General features: G+C 46.8%; 2 protein-coding genes across 6 annotated transcripts; one reads left to right on the forward strand and one right to left on the reverse strand.

The window, feature by feature from the left end:
* Window positions 1–23: 23 nt before the first annotated feature.
* APH1A (aph-1 homolog A, gamma-secretase subunit) lies at window positions 24–3,626 on the reverse strand. The gene is made up of 7 exons (XM_009180385.3): window positions 3,315–3,626; window positions 2,575–2,745; window positions 2,334–2,407; window positions 1,974–2,096; window positions 1,693–1,820; window positions 1,153–1,276; window positions 24–817 (listed from the first exon to the last, which is right to left on the reverse strand). Exons 1-7 carry the CDS (start codon window positions 3,425–3,427, stop codon window positions 753–755), a joined length of 798 nt encoding a protein of 265 aa, XP_009178649.1. The 5' UTR covers window positions 3,428–3,626; the 3' UTR covers window positions 24–752.
* Window positions 3,627–3,702: 76 nt separating this feature from the next.
* C1H1orf54 (chromosome 1 C1orf54 homolog) lies at window positions 3,703–15,119 on the forward strand. 5 transcript variants are annotated; one of them, XM_031652523.1, is made up of 8 exons: window positions 3,703–3,788; window positions 6,909–7,038; window positions 7,433–7,497; window positions 8,749–8,832; window positions 9,786–9,844; window positions 10,568–10,678; window positions 13,744–13,845; window positions 15,037–15,119. In XM_031652523.1, exons 3-7 carry the CDS (start codon window positions 7,452–7,454, stop codon window positions 13,840–13,842), a joined length of 399 nt encoding a protein of 132 aa, XP_031508383.1. In that variant the 5' UTR covers window positions 3,703–3,788; window positions 6,909–7,038; window positions 7,433–7,451; the 3' UTR covers window positions 13,843–13,845; window positions 15,037–15,119. The 5 variants fall into 5 exon arrangements, with proteins under 5 accessions (XP_031508383.1, XP_009178631.1, XP_031508374.1 ...); XM_009180367.2 differs by having other exon boundaries at window positions 3,710–3,798; XM_031652514.1 differs by having other exon boundaries at window positions 3,749–3,837.
* The last annotated feature ends 798 nt before the right edge of the window (window positions 15,120–15,917 follow it).

A 15,917-nucleotide genomic window follows, 5' to 3' on the forward strand; every position in this document is an offset into this window, starting at 1 on the left:
TTAAAAGCCAAGTTCCCCCACAATTACAAATTCTTTTTTATTAGTCAAAATCACAATCACCTTGATTAAAAGGATGGGACACTCCACCCTCAGCAGAAAATGATACAGTTTATAGAAAACCTCCCCACCCCTCCCACACCCCAATTAAAAACTACAAAAAAATCTGCCCTCCTTCCCTACGATGTCATGGTAGTCTGACTCCTCCAGTGGCACTGCAGCTCTGGAGCGGTCAGCTCACCACAGCACCCTCCACTTCACCTTGGGGAGAGGAGGGATGCTGGTGGTTAAGGAGGTTAAAACCATTAGTTCCAGTAATGCCAGTTCCCAAACATGCACTTCCTTCCTTTCCCTCAAGGTCTGGGACCAAGGAGAAAGGTACAGAAATGAGCCCAGCCATGAGGAGCAACTCGAGGAGAGAAAATATAGCTCAAGGAGGTTAGAAGAGTTCCAACATACCTCCTCCCTTCCCCCACCTCAAAAAAGAGAAAAAGGCAGTTTAGGGTATTTGATCACACCAAAAATGGTTCCCCTCAGGCCTGAGAAAAAGACCAAGATGTCCAGTCTGGGGAGGGAGTACTGAGAAACTCAGAGCTCATCTACCCTTGAGCCTCCATTAATTTCATCTCCAGGGCAATGGCTAAACTAGGTCCCTTTTCTTGGCAACCTGCACTGTCCAGAACTGGAGATGGAGAAATACAGGGCGAGGACATCAGGAGGGCACCCCAGGCCCAGGGGTTCCCCCCTAGGTTCCCTCAGTCCTCGGGTGGGATGCGCAGGGCAGAATACACCATCACCCGACTGTCCTCCTGCCGTCGGCCTGCAGAGGGGAAGGGAGGTGAGTCTTGGGCAGGGTGAGAGCAGAGCACTGACACAGGGGGAGTCCTGGACAACAAGGGGGTCCCCAGGTGGTGGGGATAAGTGCAGATTCAAACCCACCAGTCATGACTGGCTGAACCCAGGCTGCTCCTGGTAAAGCTTAGAGACTAACGGTCACAAAAGGACAAAGCAAAACCCTGGAGGTGGTGGGGTAGACCGACGAGAAGGAGACAGAGAATGTGGGCAATGGACCCGGGCTGGGGCTGGGCTCAGTCATGGGCAGTGGACAGGCAGGTGGGATCTGTCAGGCGATCAGTCCAGGTAGTCAGTCCTTACACAAGAGGCTGCGCTGAATACTTCGGAGGGACCCTCCAGCTGTGATGAAGGCCCAGAGCCCCATGGAAACAGTGACTGCATAGATGGGCAGCAGGCTGGCCTCATACCAGGGGTTCAGGAATGTCTAGGAAGGAGGGTAAGAGTAGGAAAGAGATTAGATTCTCCCCCGACCTAATCCCCATATTTTCTCTGTACCTTTGGCTCCCAGACATCTCTCTCAAATTCCCCAGTCTTTCCCTTCAGAGCACCAACATCTTGTGGTTAAGGGGACTTTTGATTTTCAGCTCCTCAGAACCTCAAAGGTTTCTGCCGCTCCTGACCACCTCAGGCCCTCTGCATTACAGTTTGACTAATGCGTTCAACCTCCTCCCCAGAGCAGGTGCTAGAACTGATGCTGAGGTGAGAGACCTCAAAAGACTCACCTTTCCGCCTCCTCCCAGGTAAGTTAAAAATGTTAAGAAGTGAGGATACCCTTTCCCCGACATCCCACTCACCATTAAATGCTTTTCTCCCTAACTTAAGCCGCTGTCTCCAACTCACCAGTCCCGATGTCAGTAGGTGACTCCCAACCACCAGGCCCAAAGCCCAGTACCGTCTCCTCTCACAGGCATCAAAGAACACAACTCCCCAAAAGGTATGGAGCAGGATAATGGCTGCTGTCAGAAAGGCTGCAGGGAGGGAGATGGGGAGGAGATACATCCCTGATCTTCTCCCAGCCTCCTGAGATGTTGAGCCAAAGAAGTCTCCCAGGGAAGGCCAATAAATCAGATCAGGGACAAGGATGGATGGGGGGTGAAGGCTAGATAGAAGTTGGATCTTACCTGAAGTCAGGAAGTAATAGGGTGAGTCTCCATGGATCCCAACCACACCTGGCCCAAGTGCATCAGCCAAAATATTGATAACAGAGAAGACACCACTGATGATACCGAAGGAGAGACCAGAAACTGGGGGAAGGGAGGATCTCATCAATGTCAGAGATCACACTATTGCCTGTTCACCACTGACGCCTCCCCATTCCCCGTTACAATTCTTTCACGCCTACTCTCCCTCCAGACCAACTTTCTTTGGAAGTGACGGATGAAGGAAAATAAGAAGCCACTTAGAACATGTGGGTATTTAGAGACTTCCCTAGAGGAGGGGGCTGTCCAACTCCCTCCTCCAGTCCCTCTCCCTTGGCTCACCATAGGCCATCTGGCGGATGGAGATGGGTGATCTTCCGTCCTCACTCAGCGATGCTAACCCCTCATCTGCCTTCCTGGGGTGGGGTGGGGTAGGGGAAACATGAGGGAGGGCAGGGATGCTCCTTTCCCTCTAATGTCCTCCCTTAGTGCCTCCTCTTCCAAACCAGCACCCAGGGGCTGCCCCACTTCCCACAGTGCAGTCCTCTGCCCCTCTCCCCTCCAGACCACTCCATCATCTTACTTAAGCAGCTTGTAGTAGGCAAAGCGGAACACCTCCTGTAGAAGGACAGAGACAGCAGCACCAAAAATCAGGAGGCCGTACTGGAGCCGGGCATCTGACCGGTCGGTCACATGGACCAAGATGAACCAGACCACAGAGGCCAGGAGCAGGGAGACCAGCCAGAAAAATGCCCTGAGAAAAGACAGGGACAGTGAGACAAGCAATGGTAAGGGCTGCCAGAGAAATCAAGGAGGGAAACCAGCCAAGGTGCTTGAAGGGTGGAAGTTAGCCTTCCGGATGGTTAGGGAGACATGGACCAGGTAGGGTAACTGTTTCCACCAAGAGACTCATCTGTAGAAACGTGAACGCAGAGGAAAGGGGAGAAATCTAATTAAAGAGTCTTCAGAGCGATGAGAGCCAGAGTGTGCGAGCACCGAAGGGCGAGGTATCCATTCCTGGATCCTCCCCTAAGGCACCTGACTCGGCCAGCCTAGGTCAGCACAGCCCCCTCACGAGTCTCGGCCTTGGGCCTTCTCTGACGTCGCTGGGAGGAATATAGGAGGAATCTGTGAGATCCTTGGAAGGTGGAAACCAACTGCGGGAAAAGGCAAATCTCCCAGACCCAACCCCTCACCTCCGCCCAAACTTCACCTCCGATTTATCGTCCCCAATTCAGGCTCCCAGGCTCGCCCCAGTTCCTCCAGCCCCTTCCGCACCTCTCTCTTCGACGCTCTTCCGCGTCTGCCGGACCCCCTACTCACCCTGCGACCAGGATGATAACGCGAAGTGGATCCCCAGCCACAGTGATCAAGAAAAGCGCGAAGGCCGGGCCGAACGCGACGAAAGTGCAGCCGAAAAATACCGCAGCCCCCATGGCTGGGCAGGTGGGAGGGGGGTGGGGGCCTGACCAGGACAGGCAAATGGGAGAGGCACGCCAGCTGGGGAGTCCGCGTGGGGTGGCAACGCGACCCCACGAGGGGCGCGGTGCAATGTCACCCCCGAACCCCGGGGAAGGGGAAGGGGGGGAACCAAAACCCCAAATGAAGGTCCGCGGGACTTCCTCTACGGAAGCCGAAGAGGGGACAAATCCCGGTCGCAGCCCCACGGCCACCTCCCATCTAATCCCCACCCCCGGAAGGCCAATGGAGAATCAGCGCGGGCGGAGCAGCTCGACCTGCTGGGAGTTGTAGTCGCCTTCCGAGGCCTTGACTTCGTCCTGGGAGTGGCTCGAACCGGTTAATGGGGGTGGGCCAGGAATGGACCAGTAAAGACACAGATTCCTGGGTTCGGTTGCGCCTCCGTCGCTGTTTCCTTTCGTCACTTTGTGGGGAAAAGTGGTAGCAATCATAGCTCTTCTTGAAGGGCTGCAGCGGGGGTAGATCCTGTTTGAATCTAAGAGACAAATACAAAGACAGCACAGGATGGGGCGCAGGGAGATAGGGACGGGTATTGTTCTTACTTGAATGAGAGGAAATGGGCTACAGCTGTTGCCTAAGGGATGAAGATTACATTAAAAAGTAGGAGCTCTTCGGACAGGCTAGTATACAGTATACTGTATTAGCGAATACAGTATATCGCTAATAAAGCCTTCATCTGTAATGACAAGAGAATCGGAGAGAAGCAAAAGGAGCCTGAAGAGAAATGTTAGGAAGGCATTTTGAAAGAGTCCGGGAGTTTAAAAGCAATTAGAGCGATGGGGTTGAAGGAAAACGACACCCCCGCCCCAAGTTCCTTTTATGTCATACTTCCTCTGTTTATTGTCTGAAAAATGAACCTCAGTGGTGCGTTTTCCTCAGATTGGAGAGGGGTTGTATATTAGAGTGAATGAAAGTTAAAGTAGGCTGGGCGCGGTGCCTCACCCCTGTAATCCCAGCACTTGGGGAGGCCAGGAGTTTGAGACCAGCCTGGCCAACATGGCGAAACCCCATTTCTACTAAAAATGCAAAAATTAGCCAGGTGTGGTGGCGCGCGCCTGTAATCCCAACTACCCGGGAGGCTGAGCGGCAAGAATAGCTTGAACCCGAGAGGCAGAGGTGGCAGTGAGCTGCGACTGCGCCACTGCACTACAGCCTGGACAACGGAGTGAGGTTCTGTCTCAAGAAAGAAAAAGAAAGTTAAAGTAGGAGAGGAGAGGATTGTAATCCCATTTGAATGGGTAGAGGTTAGTCCTTAGGGCAGATGTTAGGCAAAGGAATCTGAGGATGGAAAAGAGGGAAGGAATCTGGAATATCGTTTTTGAAAGCATAACCAAAGTACCAAAAAAACCCACAGAAATTGTTTAAAGATAACCAAACTTGCTTTCCTTCCTGGAAGTGATTTATGATTTAATCCATATGTGCACACTCACATACATGTTTTACATGTGTTCCAGGAAATTCTGGAAAGGAGCTGAGGAATAGATTGTATAGATTTACATAGAGGCTGGTCACAGTGGCTCATGCCTGTAATTCCAGCACTTTTGGAGGCCAAGGCGGCGGGATTACTTGAGGTCAGGAGTTTGAGACTAGCCTGGCCAGCATGTTGAAACCCCGTCTCTAATAAAAATACAAAAAATTAGCCAGGCATGGTGGTGCGCACCTGTAGTCCCAGCTACTCAGGAGGCTGAGCCACAAGAATAGCTCGAACCTGGGAGGTGGAGATTACAGTGAGCTGAGATCACACCACTGCACTCAAACCTGGGCGACAGAGCAAGACTCTGTCTCCAAAAAAAAAGAAAGAAAAGATTTACAGGGAACGTCACAAGGCAAATTATTCCCTAATAAGATTAAGAGAGTAGGCCGGGCGCGGTGGCTCAAGCCTGTAATCCCAGCACTTTGGGAGGCCGAGACGGGCGGATCATGAGGTCAGGAGATCGAGACTATCCTGGCTAACACGGTGAAACCCCATCTCTACTAAAAAATACAAAAAACTAGCCGGGCGAAGTGGCGGGCGCCTGTGGTCCCAGCATCTCGGGAGGCTGAGGCAGGAGAATGGCGTAAACCCGGGAGGCGGAGCTTGCAGTGAGCTGAGATCCGGCCACTGCACTCCAGCCTGGGCGACAGAGCCAGACTCAGTCTCAAAAAAAAAAAAAAAAAAAAAAAAAAAAGATTAAGAGAGTAGCATTATCGTGGCCTGTGTTCAAGACTCCAGTATGTCCTGCTTCTGAGCCCAGCAGGCAGAGTCAGGTGGATAGCAATGAGACAATTCTGCTCATGTCTTTTTTTTGCGATGGAATCTCACTCTGTCGCTCAGACTGGAGTACAGTGGTGCGATCTCGGCTCACTGCAACCTCTGCCTCCCAGGTTCAAGTGATTCTCTTGCCTCAGCCTCCCTAGTACCTGGGATTACTGGCGCCTGCCACCACAACTAGCTAATTTTTGTATTTTTAGTAGAGACAAGGTTTCACCATGTTGGCCAGGCTGATCTCCTGATCTCCTGACTTCAGGTGATCCATCTGCCTAGGCCTCCCAAAGTGCTGGGATTACAGGCGTGAGCCACTGTGACCAGCTTCATCTCTCCATTGTGTGTTATCACAGCATCTTCTGACCAGGCTCTAAACCTATCTTGTTCGTGGGTGGTTCCACAGACACTTGCACAGTGCCTGACTCATAGTAGATGTTGGGCAGATACTTATTAACTTCCCTTAAGAACAAAGCAAAACTGTCTTTTCTTATTCCCTTGCCTGTAAGCTCTCAGTGCCTATCAGACTAGGCCTAGCACACTGTGCCTAGCACATACGTTGCTAAGGGTTTCTGAATTGAATGATCATGGGAAACATAAAAGCAGAGGAAAGGATAAAAACTCTACTCCTGTAGGACTGAATGAAGAGAACACACCAAGTGACCGAATGTGGGAGGGAGGGTATGGCACCTGTAGCAGGGAAAGAGACTATCTGCTTCCTCCCTTCTTCCAACTTGCATCCTGGAAGTTGAGAAAGAGATGAGGTGAGGCTGGGCTGGGCACAGTGGCTCATGCCTGTAATCCCACTTTGGGAGGCCGAGATGGGTGGATCACCTGAGGTCAGGAGTTCAAGACCAGCCTGGGCCAACATGGTGAAACTTTGTCTCTACTAAAAACACAAAACTTAGCTGGACATGGTGGCACGCACGTGTAGTCCCAGCTACTGGGGAGGCTGAGGCAGGAGAATCACTTGAACCCGGGAGGCGGAGGTTGCAGTGAGCCGAGATTGTGCCACTGCACTCCAACCTGGGTGAGAAAGCGAGACTCTGTCTCAAAAGAAAACAAAGAGGTGAGGTGAGGTCAGTATTACCAGAGAGGAAATAACTGACCATGGCTGACAGACTTTTATCTGAAGCCATGCAGCAGGTGCTTTAAGTCAGAAAATGATGGGTAAATATTGTTCCTATTCTCCATAGCTCAAGACAGACAGAAGAAAGGGACTCTTTTCAGTCTAGAAAAATGCTCACTCCTTCCTCATATCATTTCCACTGTGATGAAAAAAGACTGATGAAGCCTCAGAGAGAAACGCAACTCTGGGTGGTGATGGTAAGTCAGGGACAGTGAGAGGGAGGGTGAGCTTTTTATGAGGCCTTGGAGGAAGGAAGGGAAGCCAGGAGAGGGGAAACTTCTTGGTAGGCTTATTTTTATTTTTTTATTTTTTTATTTTTTGGTAATGGCAGTGGAAGTCCTGAATGGATCTAATCTAGGGCAGGGGGAGCTTAAGAAACATGTTTGTCTCAAAAGCCCCTTTTGCCTCTCAATCTGGGCAGCTCTGGCTGGGGACCGGCAGTAACTGGAGATCTAGTCAGTCAGCCAGTAGGCGGGGAGTTCTGCCCCCTGGGAGGAGAAGAGTTGCTGCAGGTCCTTCCCTGCTTTGGAGGAGGAGGGGAGGCGGGGTAAGTTTGGTGGGAAACTGTAATTTCCTTTTTTACTTTCACAGCAATAGTGCAGAATCCAGAATGGATATCCTCTTTGCAGCCATCCTTGCTGTGCCACTTATCCTGGGTAAGTCCACTCCTCTCACTGAGCTTTTGTGCCTGGTCTTCTACCATAAATGGGGTGGGAGAAAAAAAAATGAGGAGTGGGTAAGAGGCGCATTTCAATGGGGAGCAATAGAGTTTTCTCATCGTGCTAGGATCCGGTGTTGAGGGCAGAATGGAGATCTGGAAGGCAGAGCCAGGAAAGGGGAAAAAAAGCAGAGTCCTGTCAAAGAAGGAGGATGGAGCTCCGGATACAAGGAGGCCCTAGCAACACTGAGCTCAGTTCTCCATCACCACGGAAGTTGAACAAGATGAGAGGCGCTAAAGTAAGGGTGAAGGAGGAATTATTGGAAGGTGTCACAGTCTAAAACTAGTAGTTAGGGTATCTCCTTTCCCAGAGAATTGGAGGAAAAAAACTGCTATTAGTAAAGACACAGAAGTGGGGTGACCTTTAGGGTAGTGGAAAACTGGCTGTCTTCAGGGACAGGGTCCCAACAGTAGCTTGGCTCCTTCCCTCCTTTGTTCCCCAGTCTGCCAGGTGTGTCTCTCATTGTTTCCTTTTCCTCTAGATTCTTGTGTCATTAGCTTGGAGTTGATGGGAAAGCATTCAAGGAGCTCAGGGAAGTGTTTAGCAGGAGGCCTGGAGTTCTCGATCCAGTCATATCAAAGCCACATATTTTTAGTTCTGAAAGGGAAGAAAAACTAAAGGAGATGGGTCATTTAGTCCAGCTGACTCATTTTAAGAAAGCGGATGTTAAGTGGATTGTTCAGGGTTATTCCGTTAGCAGTGAAGCTGGAACTAAAGCTCAAATCCAAAGCCTAAGGGTGTGTGTTATTTGTAAGAGACACTGATGAGAAAAGATCTCTCACAAATACAGTAAGATCTGGAGCATACTAAATAGAAGATTTGGCGTGTTTAATTCCTGGTCTCTACTCTTCCTATCTTTTTTAGGTTTGGTTCTCCCTTTGGGTTTATAGTATGTGAAGGGGACTGTTTTCTGTTTTAGGAGTTCCTGGATTGAAAGGGCACAGAGTAACAGGCCTCATTACAGATATGGAGCCCAGAAGACTGAGAGGAGTGTAAGGGTGCACTGGCAGGAAGGGAGTATGACTATTGGAGGGGAAGAGAAAGAAACAAAGAAAGAGAGAGAGAGAGAGAGAGAGAGAGAGAAAGCGAGAAAGCGAGAAAGCTGGGAACGCTGAGGTCAATTCCAGGTGTCCTTTTGTTAGTAAGGTGTTCCAGATGTCCCTTGACCTATAGTCCTTGTCCCCATAGGACAAGAATATGAGGATGAAGAAAGAATGGGAGAGGATGAATATTATCAGGTGGTCTATTATTATACAGTCACCCCCAGTTATGGTGAGTACATGAAAGGCTCTTGCTCTTAGCCAACTGGAGAGAGGCTTCAGGATATTTAGTTCTGAGACTTTGCTTTTCACTTTGCAGCAGAGCAATGGGGTCAGAGAAAAATCTAGCTATAAACAAAACCTATCAAGGCTCATGATGGGCCGGGGACAGTGACTCATGCCTGTAATCCCAGCACTTTGGGAGGCTGAGGCAGGTGGATCACCTGAGGTCAGAAGTTCGAGACCAGCCTGACCAACAGGGTGAAACCCTGTCTCTACTAAAAATACAAAAATTAGCCAGGCATGGTGGCACCTGCCTGTAGTCCCAGTTATTCAAGAGGCTGAGGCAGGAGAATCACTTGAACCCGGGAGGCCGGACGTTGTGGTAAGCCGAGATCACGACACTGTATTCCAGCCTGGGGGATAGAATGAGACTCCATCTCAAAAAAAAGAAAAAAAGAAAAAAAAAAGACTGATTTTTAGATGGGAGGATTGCTTGAGCCCAGGAGTTCAAGGCCAGCCTGAGCATCATAGCAAGACCTTGTCTCTATAGAAAAAAAATTTTTTTTTTTTTTTCAATTAGCTGAGCATGGTGGCACATGGCTGTAGTCCCAGCTACTCAGGAGGCTGAGGCGGGAGGATCACTTGAGCTCAGGAGCTGGAGGTGGCAGTGAGCTATGATTGAACTAACTGTACTCCAGCCTGTTAACAGAGTGAGACCTTGACTCTAAAAAAAGAAGAACTTGAAAATTTTTCAAATTTGTAAATTATTTTAGATACCTAGATTGAAAATATAAATGTATACACTCACAGTCATTTTTAACATTACAGTTAAATAAAATTGGATTATACCAATAAATGTTACAACTTAAGTTAAACTATTCTGAGCAATTTCTTCCCTTTTCATTTCCAGATCTAGAGTTACCTTTTTCTCTAATTATTACTGATTTTCTTTCTCCTCTGCAGATGACTTTAGTGCAGATTTCACCATTGATTACTCCATATTTGAGTCAGAGGACAGGCTGGTGAGTGACCTCTACATCTAAAAGGTTTAGGATAAGTAACAATTAAAAAGAAACTGGCCAGGCGTGGTGGCTGACGCCTATAATCCCAGCACTTTGGGAGGCCAAGGCGAGTGAATCATTTGAGGTCAAGAGTTTGAGACCAGCCTGGCCAACATGGTGAAACCCCGTCTCTACTAAAAATACAAAAACATTAGTTGGACATGGTAGCATACACCTATAATCTCAGCTACTCAGAAGGGTGAGGTAGGAGAATCACTTGAATCCGGGAGATGGAGGACGCAGTGAGCCAAGATTGTTCCACTGCACTCCACCCTGGGCAACAGAGCCAGACTCCATCTCAAAAAAAAAAGAAAAGAAAAGAAAAGAAAAGAAACTGGGCAATGTTGAAATGTATCTGATTAGCAAAAATAAAAATGAGTTTGATGAGGAGAAACTAAGTAGTAGGCCCAAAACAGATTTGTTAACCTATCTGGGGAGGAGAAAAAAGCCAGAACTTTATAAATTGTCCTCAGTAAGTTTGCTAAGACACTGAGGAGGGGCATCAAGGGACTTTTGAATGAGATGGGTACAAATCTATGCAAGTACAGGGTAGGGGGAATCCCTGAGCTTAAGTCCTTGGGCTGGGTGGAGGTGGTGAAGGGGAGAACTTTAAATAGAGAATCTATGAAGATGTTGGATGGAAAAAATGATAACTCTGTGTTTCCCAAATCCTACTGAGGGTAGAACAGGTTGGATAAAGACACAACAGAGGCAGTAGGGACTACCATTAGTCTTGAAACAGCACGTGCAGACCATCCGAAGCCTGTAACTGTGAAACCAGTAACAACGGAACCAGTGAGTTGATTGGGGATTGGGGGCTGGGGGGAGACAGGATATCCCTAGTGACGTGGAGTAATAGAGGCCTGGAATACCAGGCTTTGGTGGATGGGGGAACCAAATAATTAGTACTTCAATGTAGGTGTTCATCTCAACTTGGCCATGTTTCACTGAGATTTAATACTAACCCTGTATACAGAACACTGGGAAGATATGGTGCAGTTAAATTTCAGTTCAGTAGTATTCAATATGTATGTAATCTGTGCCTAAGGCTGCTAAGGTAACTGATGCTGATCAAAAAGAAATCTATGATGTTCCTGTCCTCAAAGAACTTATAAAATTCAAGTTTACATTTACGAAACACTCAGAACAAAATGAAAAGGTATGTTACAATGTTAAATTATATATAAATTTGAAAGCAGAACATACTGGCAGTGCTTTAGCCAGTGTAAGGAGAGAGATTAGTACAGGTTAGAGTTGTCTGAAAAGCTTTCAAGAGGCATTTGTGGTTGAGATACACCTTGAAGAATAGATGAGCTTTTGATTGGTGGGTAGTTATGAAAGGACAGAAGCAATTAGGAGAAAGAATAGTTATTCCAAGAGTGAAAGAGGCCAGGTGTGGTGGCTTACGCCTGTAATCCTTTGGGAGGCCAAGGTGGTAGGATCACTTGAGGTCAGCAGTTCAAGGCTAGTTCAAGGGCCAACATGGTGAAACCACCCATCTCTACTAAAAATACAAAAATTAGCCAGGTGTGGTGGTGCCTGCCTATAATTCCAGCTACTTGGGAAGCTGAGGCATGAGAATCGCTTGAACCTGGGAGGCAGAGGTTGCAGTGAGCTGAGATCATGCCACTCCACTCCAGCCTGGGCAACAGAGCGAGACTCTATCTAAAAAAAAGAAAAAAAAAAAAAAAAAAAAAAAAGAGTGAAAGAGCTGCACAGGAGTGGGGAATAGAATAAGTCTAATATGTTTAGCAAATAGGGTATGATTGAAGGAGAGGGTATATGGAAGGGAACAGTGGGAATTAAGAAAAATAAAAAATTTACAAGGCTCCTAATATTTGCTTGGTAATTTCCCATGTGGCAACATAGGGTCAAATTTCAGAGAGTCTCAAGTGTCAGGCTGAAGTCTGGACTCATAATCAACAAGGAGCCTAGTAAGTTCTTCATTATAGTAAAAACACGATGAAAAGTGATATTTTAGAAAAACTGGCCAGGTGTGGTGGCTAACAACTGTAATCCAAGCACTTTTGGAGGCTGAGGCAAGCTGATCACCTTAAGTCGGGAGTTCAAGACCAGCCTGACCAACATGGAGAAACCCCATCTCTAGTAAAAATACAGAATTAGCTGGGTGTGGTGGTGCATGCCTGTCATCCCAGCTACTTGGGAGGCTGAGGCAGGAGAATTGCTTGAACCTGGGAGGCGGAGGTTGCAACAGTGAGCCAAGATCGCACCATTGCACTCCAGCCTGGGCAACAAGAGTGAAACTCCGTCTTAAAAAAAAAAAAAAAAAAGATAAAAGATAAACCACTCATCAGGTTGTATGCAGGATATAAATAATTTAGTGGAGAGCAACTCATGAGATTTGCGTTGTTCCAGAAACAATCTGTATTCTGGGATTATGAATGGAGAGGAGAAAAATAAATATGAAGAAAATACCTTGCTTGAGTGATAATTTTATATTAGGTATAAATGAGGAGAGAGTTAAAATAACTCATGGGTTTTACACATGGATATCTGGGAAAATGGTTGACCAAAGTGGGAACTATGGGAGGCCAGAGTGGTTTAGGACAGACGTTATTAATTTGGTAATGGCCAAGCTGAGTTTATGGTAACAGCTCTATGAGGGTGTCCTAAAGGTCACTGAACTAGAGCAGGGCTAGAGTTCTAAGTGCAAAGTCACAGTTATGAAAGTAAATGAGCTCAACAAAGCCAGTACACACAAGCTCAGAAGGCCAGTGACTGTGCGTGTAGTGAGTGGGAGGAAGAGAAATTAATGAATGGAATGGAGAAGGATTTGACTGCAGAAGTAGGCAGATAGCCAAGTTTGTATTTTAGATTCTAAAAGAGAAAGTTTAATATAATCCATCAAAAGTTACCAAGAGGCCAAGGAGGAAGAGGTCACTGGTAACTCTCAAGAAAATAGTTTTAATTGAGTGCTTGCAGAAAATCTAGATTTTTGTGGAGTTAAAGAGGGAGTACATTATGAGGAAAGGAAGGTGAGTACAGACCAACCATCAAAAAAATCTGGTAATGAAAAAGAGAAGCAACAGCTGGAAAGCGGAATAGGACCAAAGAGCAGTCTGCACATAGTTGAGCACAGATCAAAGAAGCCAGTAAGAATGGAAGTGAAAGATTGACAATAAGGGCAGTTAATTCTTTTTGAAGCATATAGTAGGCTGGGCACGGTGACTCACGCCTGTAATCCCAGCACTTTGGGAGGCTGAGGTGGGCGGATCACCTGAGGTCAGGAGTTTGAGACCAGCCTGGCCAACATGGCAAAACCCCGTCTCTATTAAAAATACAAAAATTAGCCAGGCATGGTAGCAGGCGCCTGTAATCCCAGCTACTTGGGAGGCTGAGGCAGGAGAATTGCTTGAACCCTGGAGGTGGAGGTTACAGAGAGCTGAGATTGCACCACTGCATTCCAGCCTGGCGACGGAGCAAGACTATGTCTCAAAAAATAATAAATAAATAAATAAATAAATAAATAAATAAATAAATAAAGTATATAGTAGACTCTCTTTAGATTGTAAATTCCTTGAGGACAAGAATCTTGTCTTATTCATATTTATGTCCCTCTCTGTAGCACCTAGCACAGTGACTAGCATAGTATCATGCATATAATAGATACAAAATAGAAATAATTGAATTGAATTGGCCTCCCTGGTATGGTCAGGGATAGCTGAAAGGCACAGAAGAAAGGACTCCTTACAGTGATAGGGAAGGATGGATCTTTCTCTAAGCCCAAAGGAAAGGAAGACAGAGGTTGTTGTAAAGAGGTGGCAGTCCTTCTGGAGGGGGACGGAGAAGTGGTAGGAGGAATATCACGAGCCTACTGTGTGGGGATGTCTGTATTTTAGCAGAGTCCAGATCTGAATGATGCTGTGTCCAGTTTGCGGAGTCCTATTCCCCTCCTCCTGTCGTGTGCCTTTGTTCAGGCGGGGATGTATTTCATGTAGAAGGTAAGAGTGCAGCCACTGGCTTTGGGGGAGTCTGTGAAATAATATTTTTTAACTTCCCACACTAAACTGAAGTAATTCTTACCAGTATCTCTGGCTAGTGTTTCCAGCCTGGTCAATTATCAGCCACTGAAGGAAGAGATTCAGGCATGGTAGCTCATCCCTGTAATCCCAGCACTTTGGGATGCTGAGGTGGGAGGATCGCTTGAGTTCAGGAATTCCAGACCAGGCTGAGCAACATAGTTTGAGACCAGGCTGAGCAACAGACCTTATCTCTACAAAAAAATTAAAAATAAATAAATAATTAACTCCTCTACAAGACGTTAAAAAAATAATAAAAATAAAAATTAGTTGGGTGTGGTAGCACAGGCCTGCAGTCCCAGCTACTGGGGAGGAGCAGATGGAAGGATTCCTTAAGCCCATCAAGCAGAGGCTGCAGTGAGCCATGATCTGGCCACTGTACTGTTGCCACTGGGCAACAGAATGAGACTCTGTCTCAAAAAATAACAGGTAAAATGAAAGAAGAGGGATCACATTTACAAAAATCTTCTTATTCGGTCTTAAAGAAATTTAGGAGATGCTGAGGCAGACTTTTGTGATGAGTCATTAGTTTTTCTGAACTAAGAGACCTTCAGGATCTCCTAGAGCAGAGGCAAGTAGATGAAGGGGTTGGGGGAATACCTCTCCAGGCTTCCAAAATGTCTGGAACAATCAAAGCTAGTTCCAGTCTGGCCATGATTCAAGTCATGGCGAATGCCAGAGGGCAAAGTGGGTGGGTCCTACAACCTGGTAGAGTCAAGAGGCAAAGTTCAGCGGCAGAAGGGGTGGCGGTTCTCTGATGTATGGCAGGGCAGGGGGAGAGAAGGGAAAATTGTATTATAGGAAAAGCATTTTTAAATTGAGATGCTAAATAACCATCGAGCATAAAGAGATTCAGCAGGAGGTGAAAGGACTGTGGAGAAGAGGGGTACACACACATCCTTCCCAGGAGCTATCACAGAGCAATCCCAGCTCAGAATATCTGGGGAGTTTCCGTAGAGTGTGGGGGGCATGAAGGGGTTTCTCAGGTTTCCTGACTCTTTTATTTTCTCTCTCTCTCTTTCTTTCTTTCTTTCTTTCTTTCTTTCTTTCTTTCTTTCTTTCTTTCTTTCTTTTCTTTCTTTCTTTCTTTTCTTTCTTTCTCTGCTTTTTTAGGTGGGAGAAGGCTGCTATGACTCTTTGGATGGGAGTTTGGCAAGAGGAAATTGGAAGATAAAATAAATAAGTGAAATAATCTGGTTACCATCTACTCCTTCATGAGTCTATTCTAAAGTCACAATAAAGAGAGCACCAGGATTTAGAGGCAGCAAGTGTAGATTGGAAGGGGAGTTGGGTGACAACTGAATTAGAGGGCATTATGGACTGAAAAAATCTGCAGTTTGGAGAAGACTGGAGAAGGGCACCCACAGACAACAGGTTTATTCGCAGTCCATACTGGTAATTCTCTTCTTTTATTTTATTAAATATGGTGTTGAAACAGTGTGCTTGGGGAAACGGGGTTGAGGTTTTAGAATCTTTCTTTTTGTAAGAATAAGCACATTGTTAAAACATAAGGTAAAATATCAAAAACTACTTAGAATAGATTTAAAATATTCACACCTACCCACCCCCACCCACACCTCTGTCCAACAATGTGCCTTTTGCAGTTGGTAATTATGGCAGGGACAAACTCACTTAAAATTTTTTTTTAAATCGCTATCCTCGGGACCCTAATCAGAATTGGGCTGCCCCCTTGCGGTCTCTGCGGCGTACTATCTTTAACCAGCTAACAATCCTTGGCCCTGCTCTCTTCTCCATTGTACTCTCAAAATGCAAGCCGCAACGACAACAGTAACGTCCCAGTTATTTCTGAGACTCTCTAAACTCTGGACTTGCCTCCCTCCCCTCCTTCAAAGTCTTTCGACTCTTCTCTAGGGGACAAATGAAGGCACTGAAGCTGGACAAAGCCATAACCTAGGAGATCAGGGACCTACCCCATTCTGTTCCCCGTGCTTGGAATCAGATAATTCAGGACGCCGGGCCCAAGAAGCCTGGAC

The sequence above is a fragment of the Papio anubis genome, chromosome 1 (genome assembly GCF_008728515.1).
Source record: "Papio anubis isolate 15944 chromosome 1, Panubis1.0, whole genome shotgun sequence".
Lineage (NCBI taxonomy): Eukaryota > Metazoa > Chordata > Mammalia > Primates > Cercopithecidae > Papio > Papio anubis.

Coding starts and splice junctions, on each gene's coding strand:
- APH1A (XM_009180385.3), bottom strand. CDS start 3,427: ATGGGGGCTGCGGTATTTTTCGGCTGCACTTTCGTCGCGTTCGGCCCG. Junction 2,408..2,574: donor GCCTACTACAAGCTGCTTAA/GTAAGATGATGG, acceptor ACCCCACCCCAG/GAAGGCAGATGAGGGGTTAG. Junction 1,821..1,973: donor CTATTACTTCCTGACTTCAG/GTAAGATCCAAC, acceptor CCCTCCCTGCAG/CCTTTCTGACAGCAGCCATT.
- C1H1orf54 (XM_031652523.1), top strand. CDS start 7,452: ATGGATATCCTCTTTGCAGCCATCCTTGCTGTGCCACTTATCCTGG. Junction 8,833..9,785: donor TACAGTCACCCCCAGTTATG/GTGAGTACATGA, acceptor TCTCCTCTGCAG/ATGACTTTAGTGCAGATTTC. Junction 10,679..13,743: donor AACCAGTAACAACGGAACCA/GTGAGTTGATTG, acceptor TCTGTATTTTAG/CAGAGTCCAGATCTGAATGA.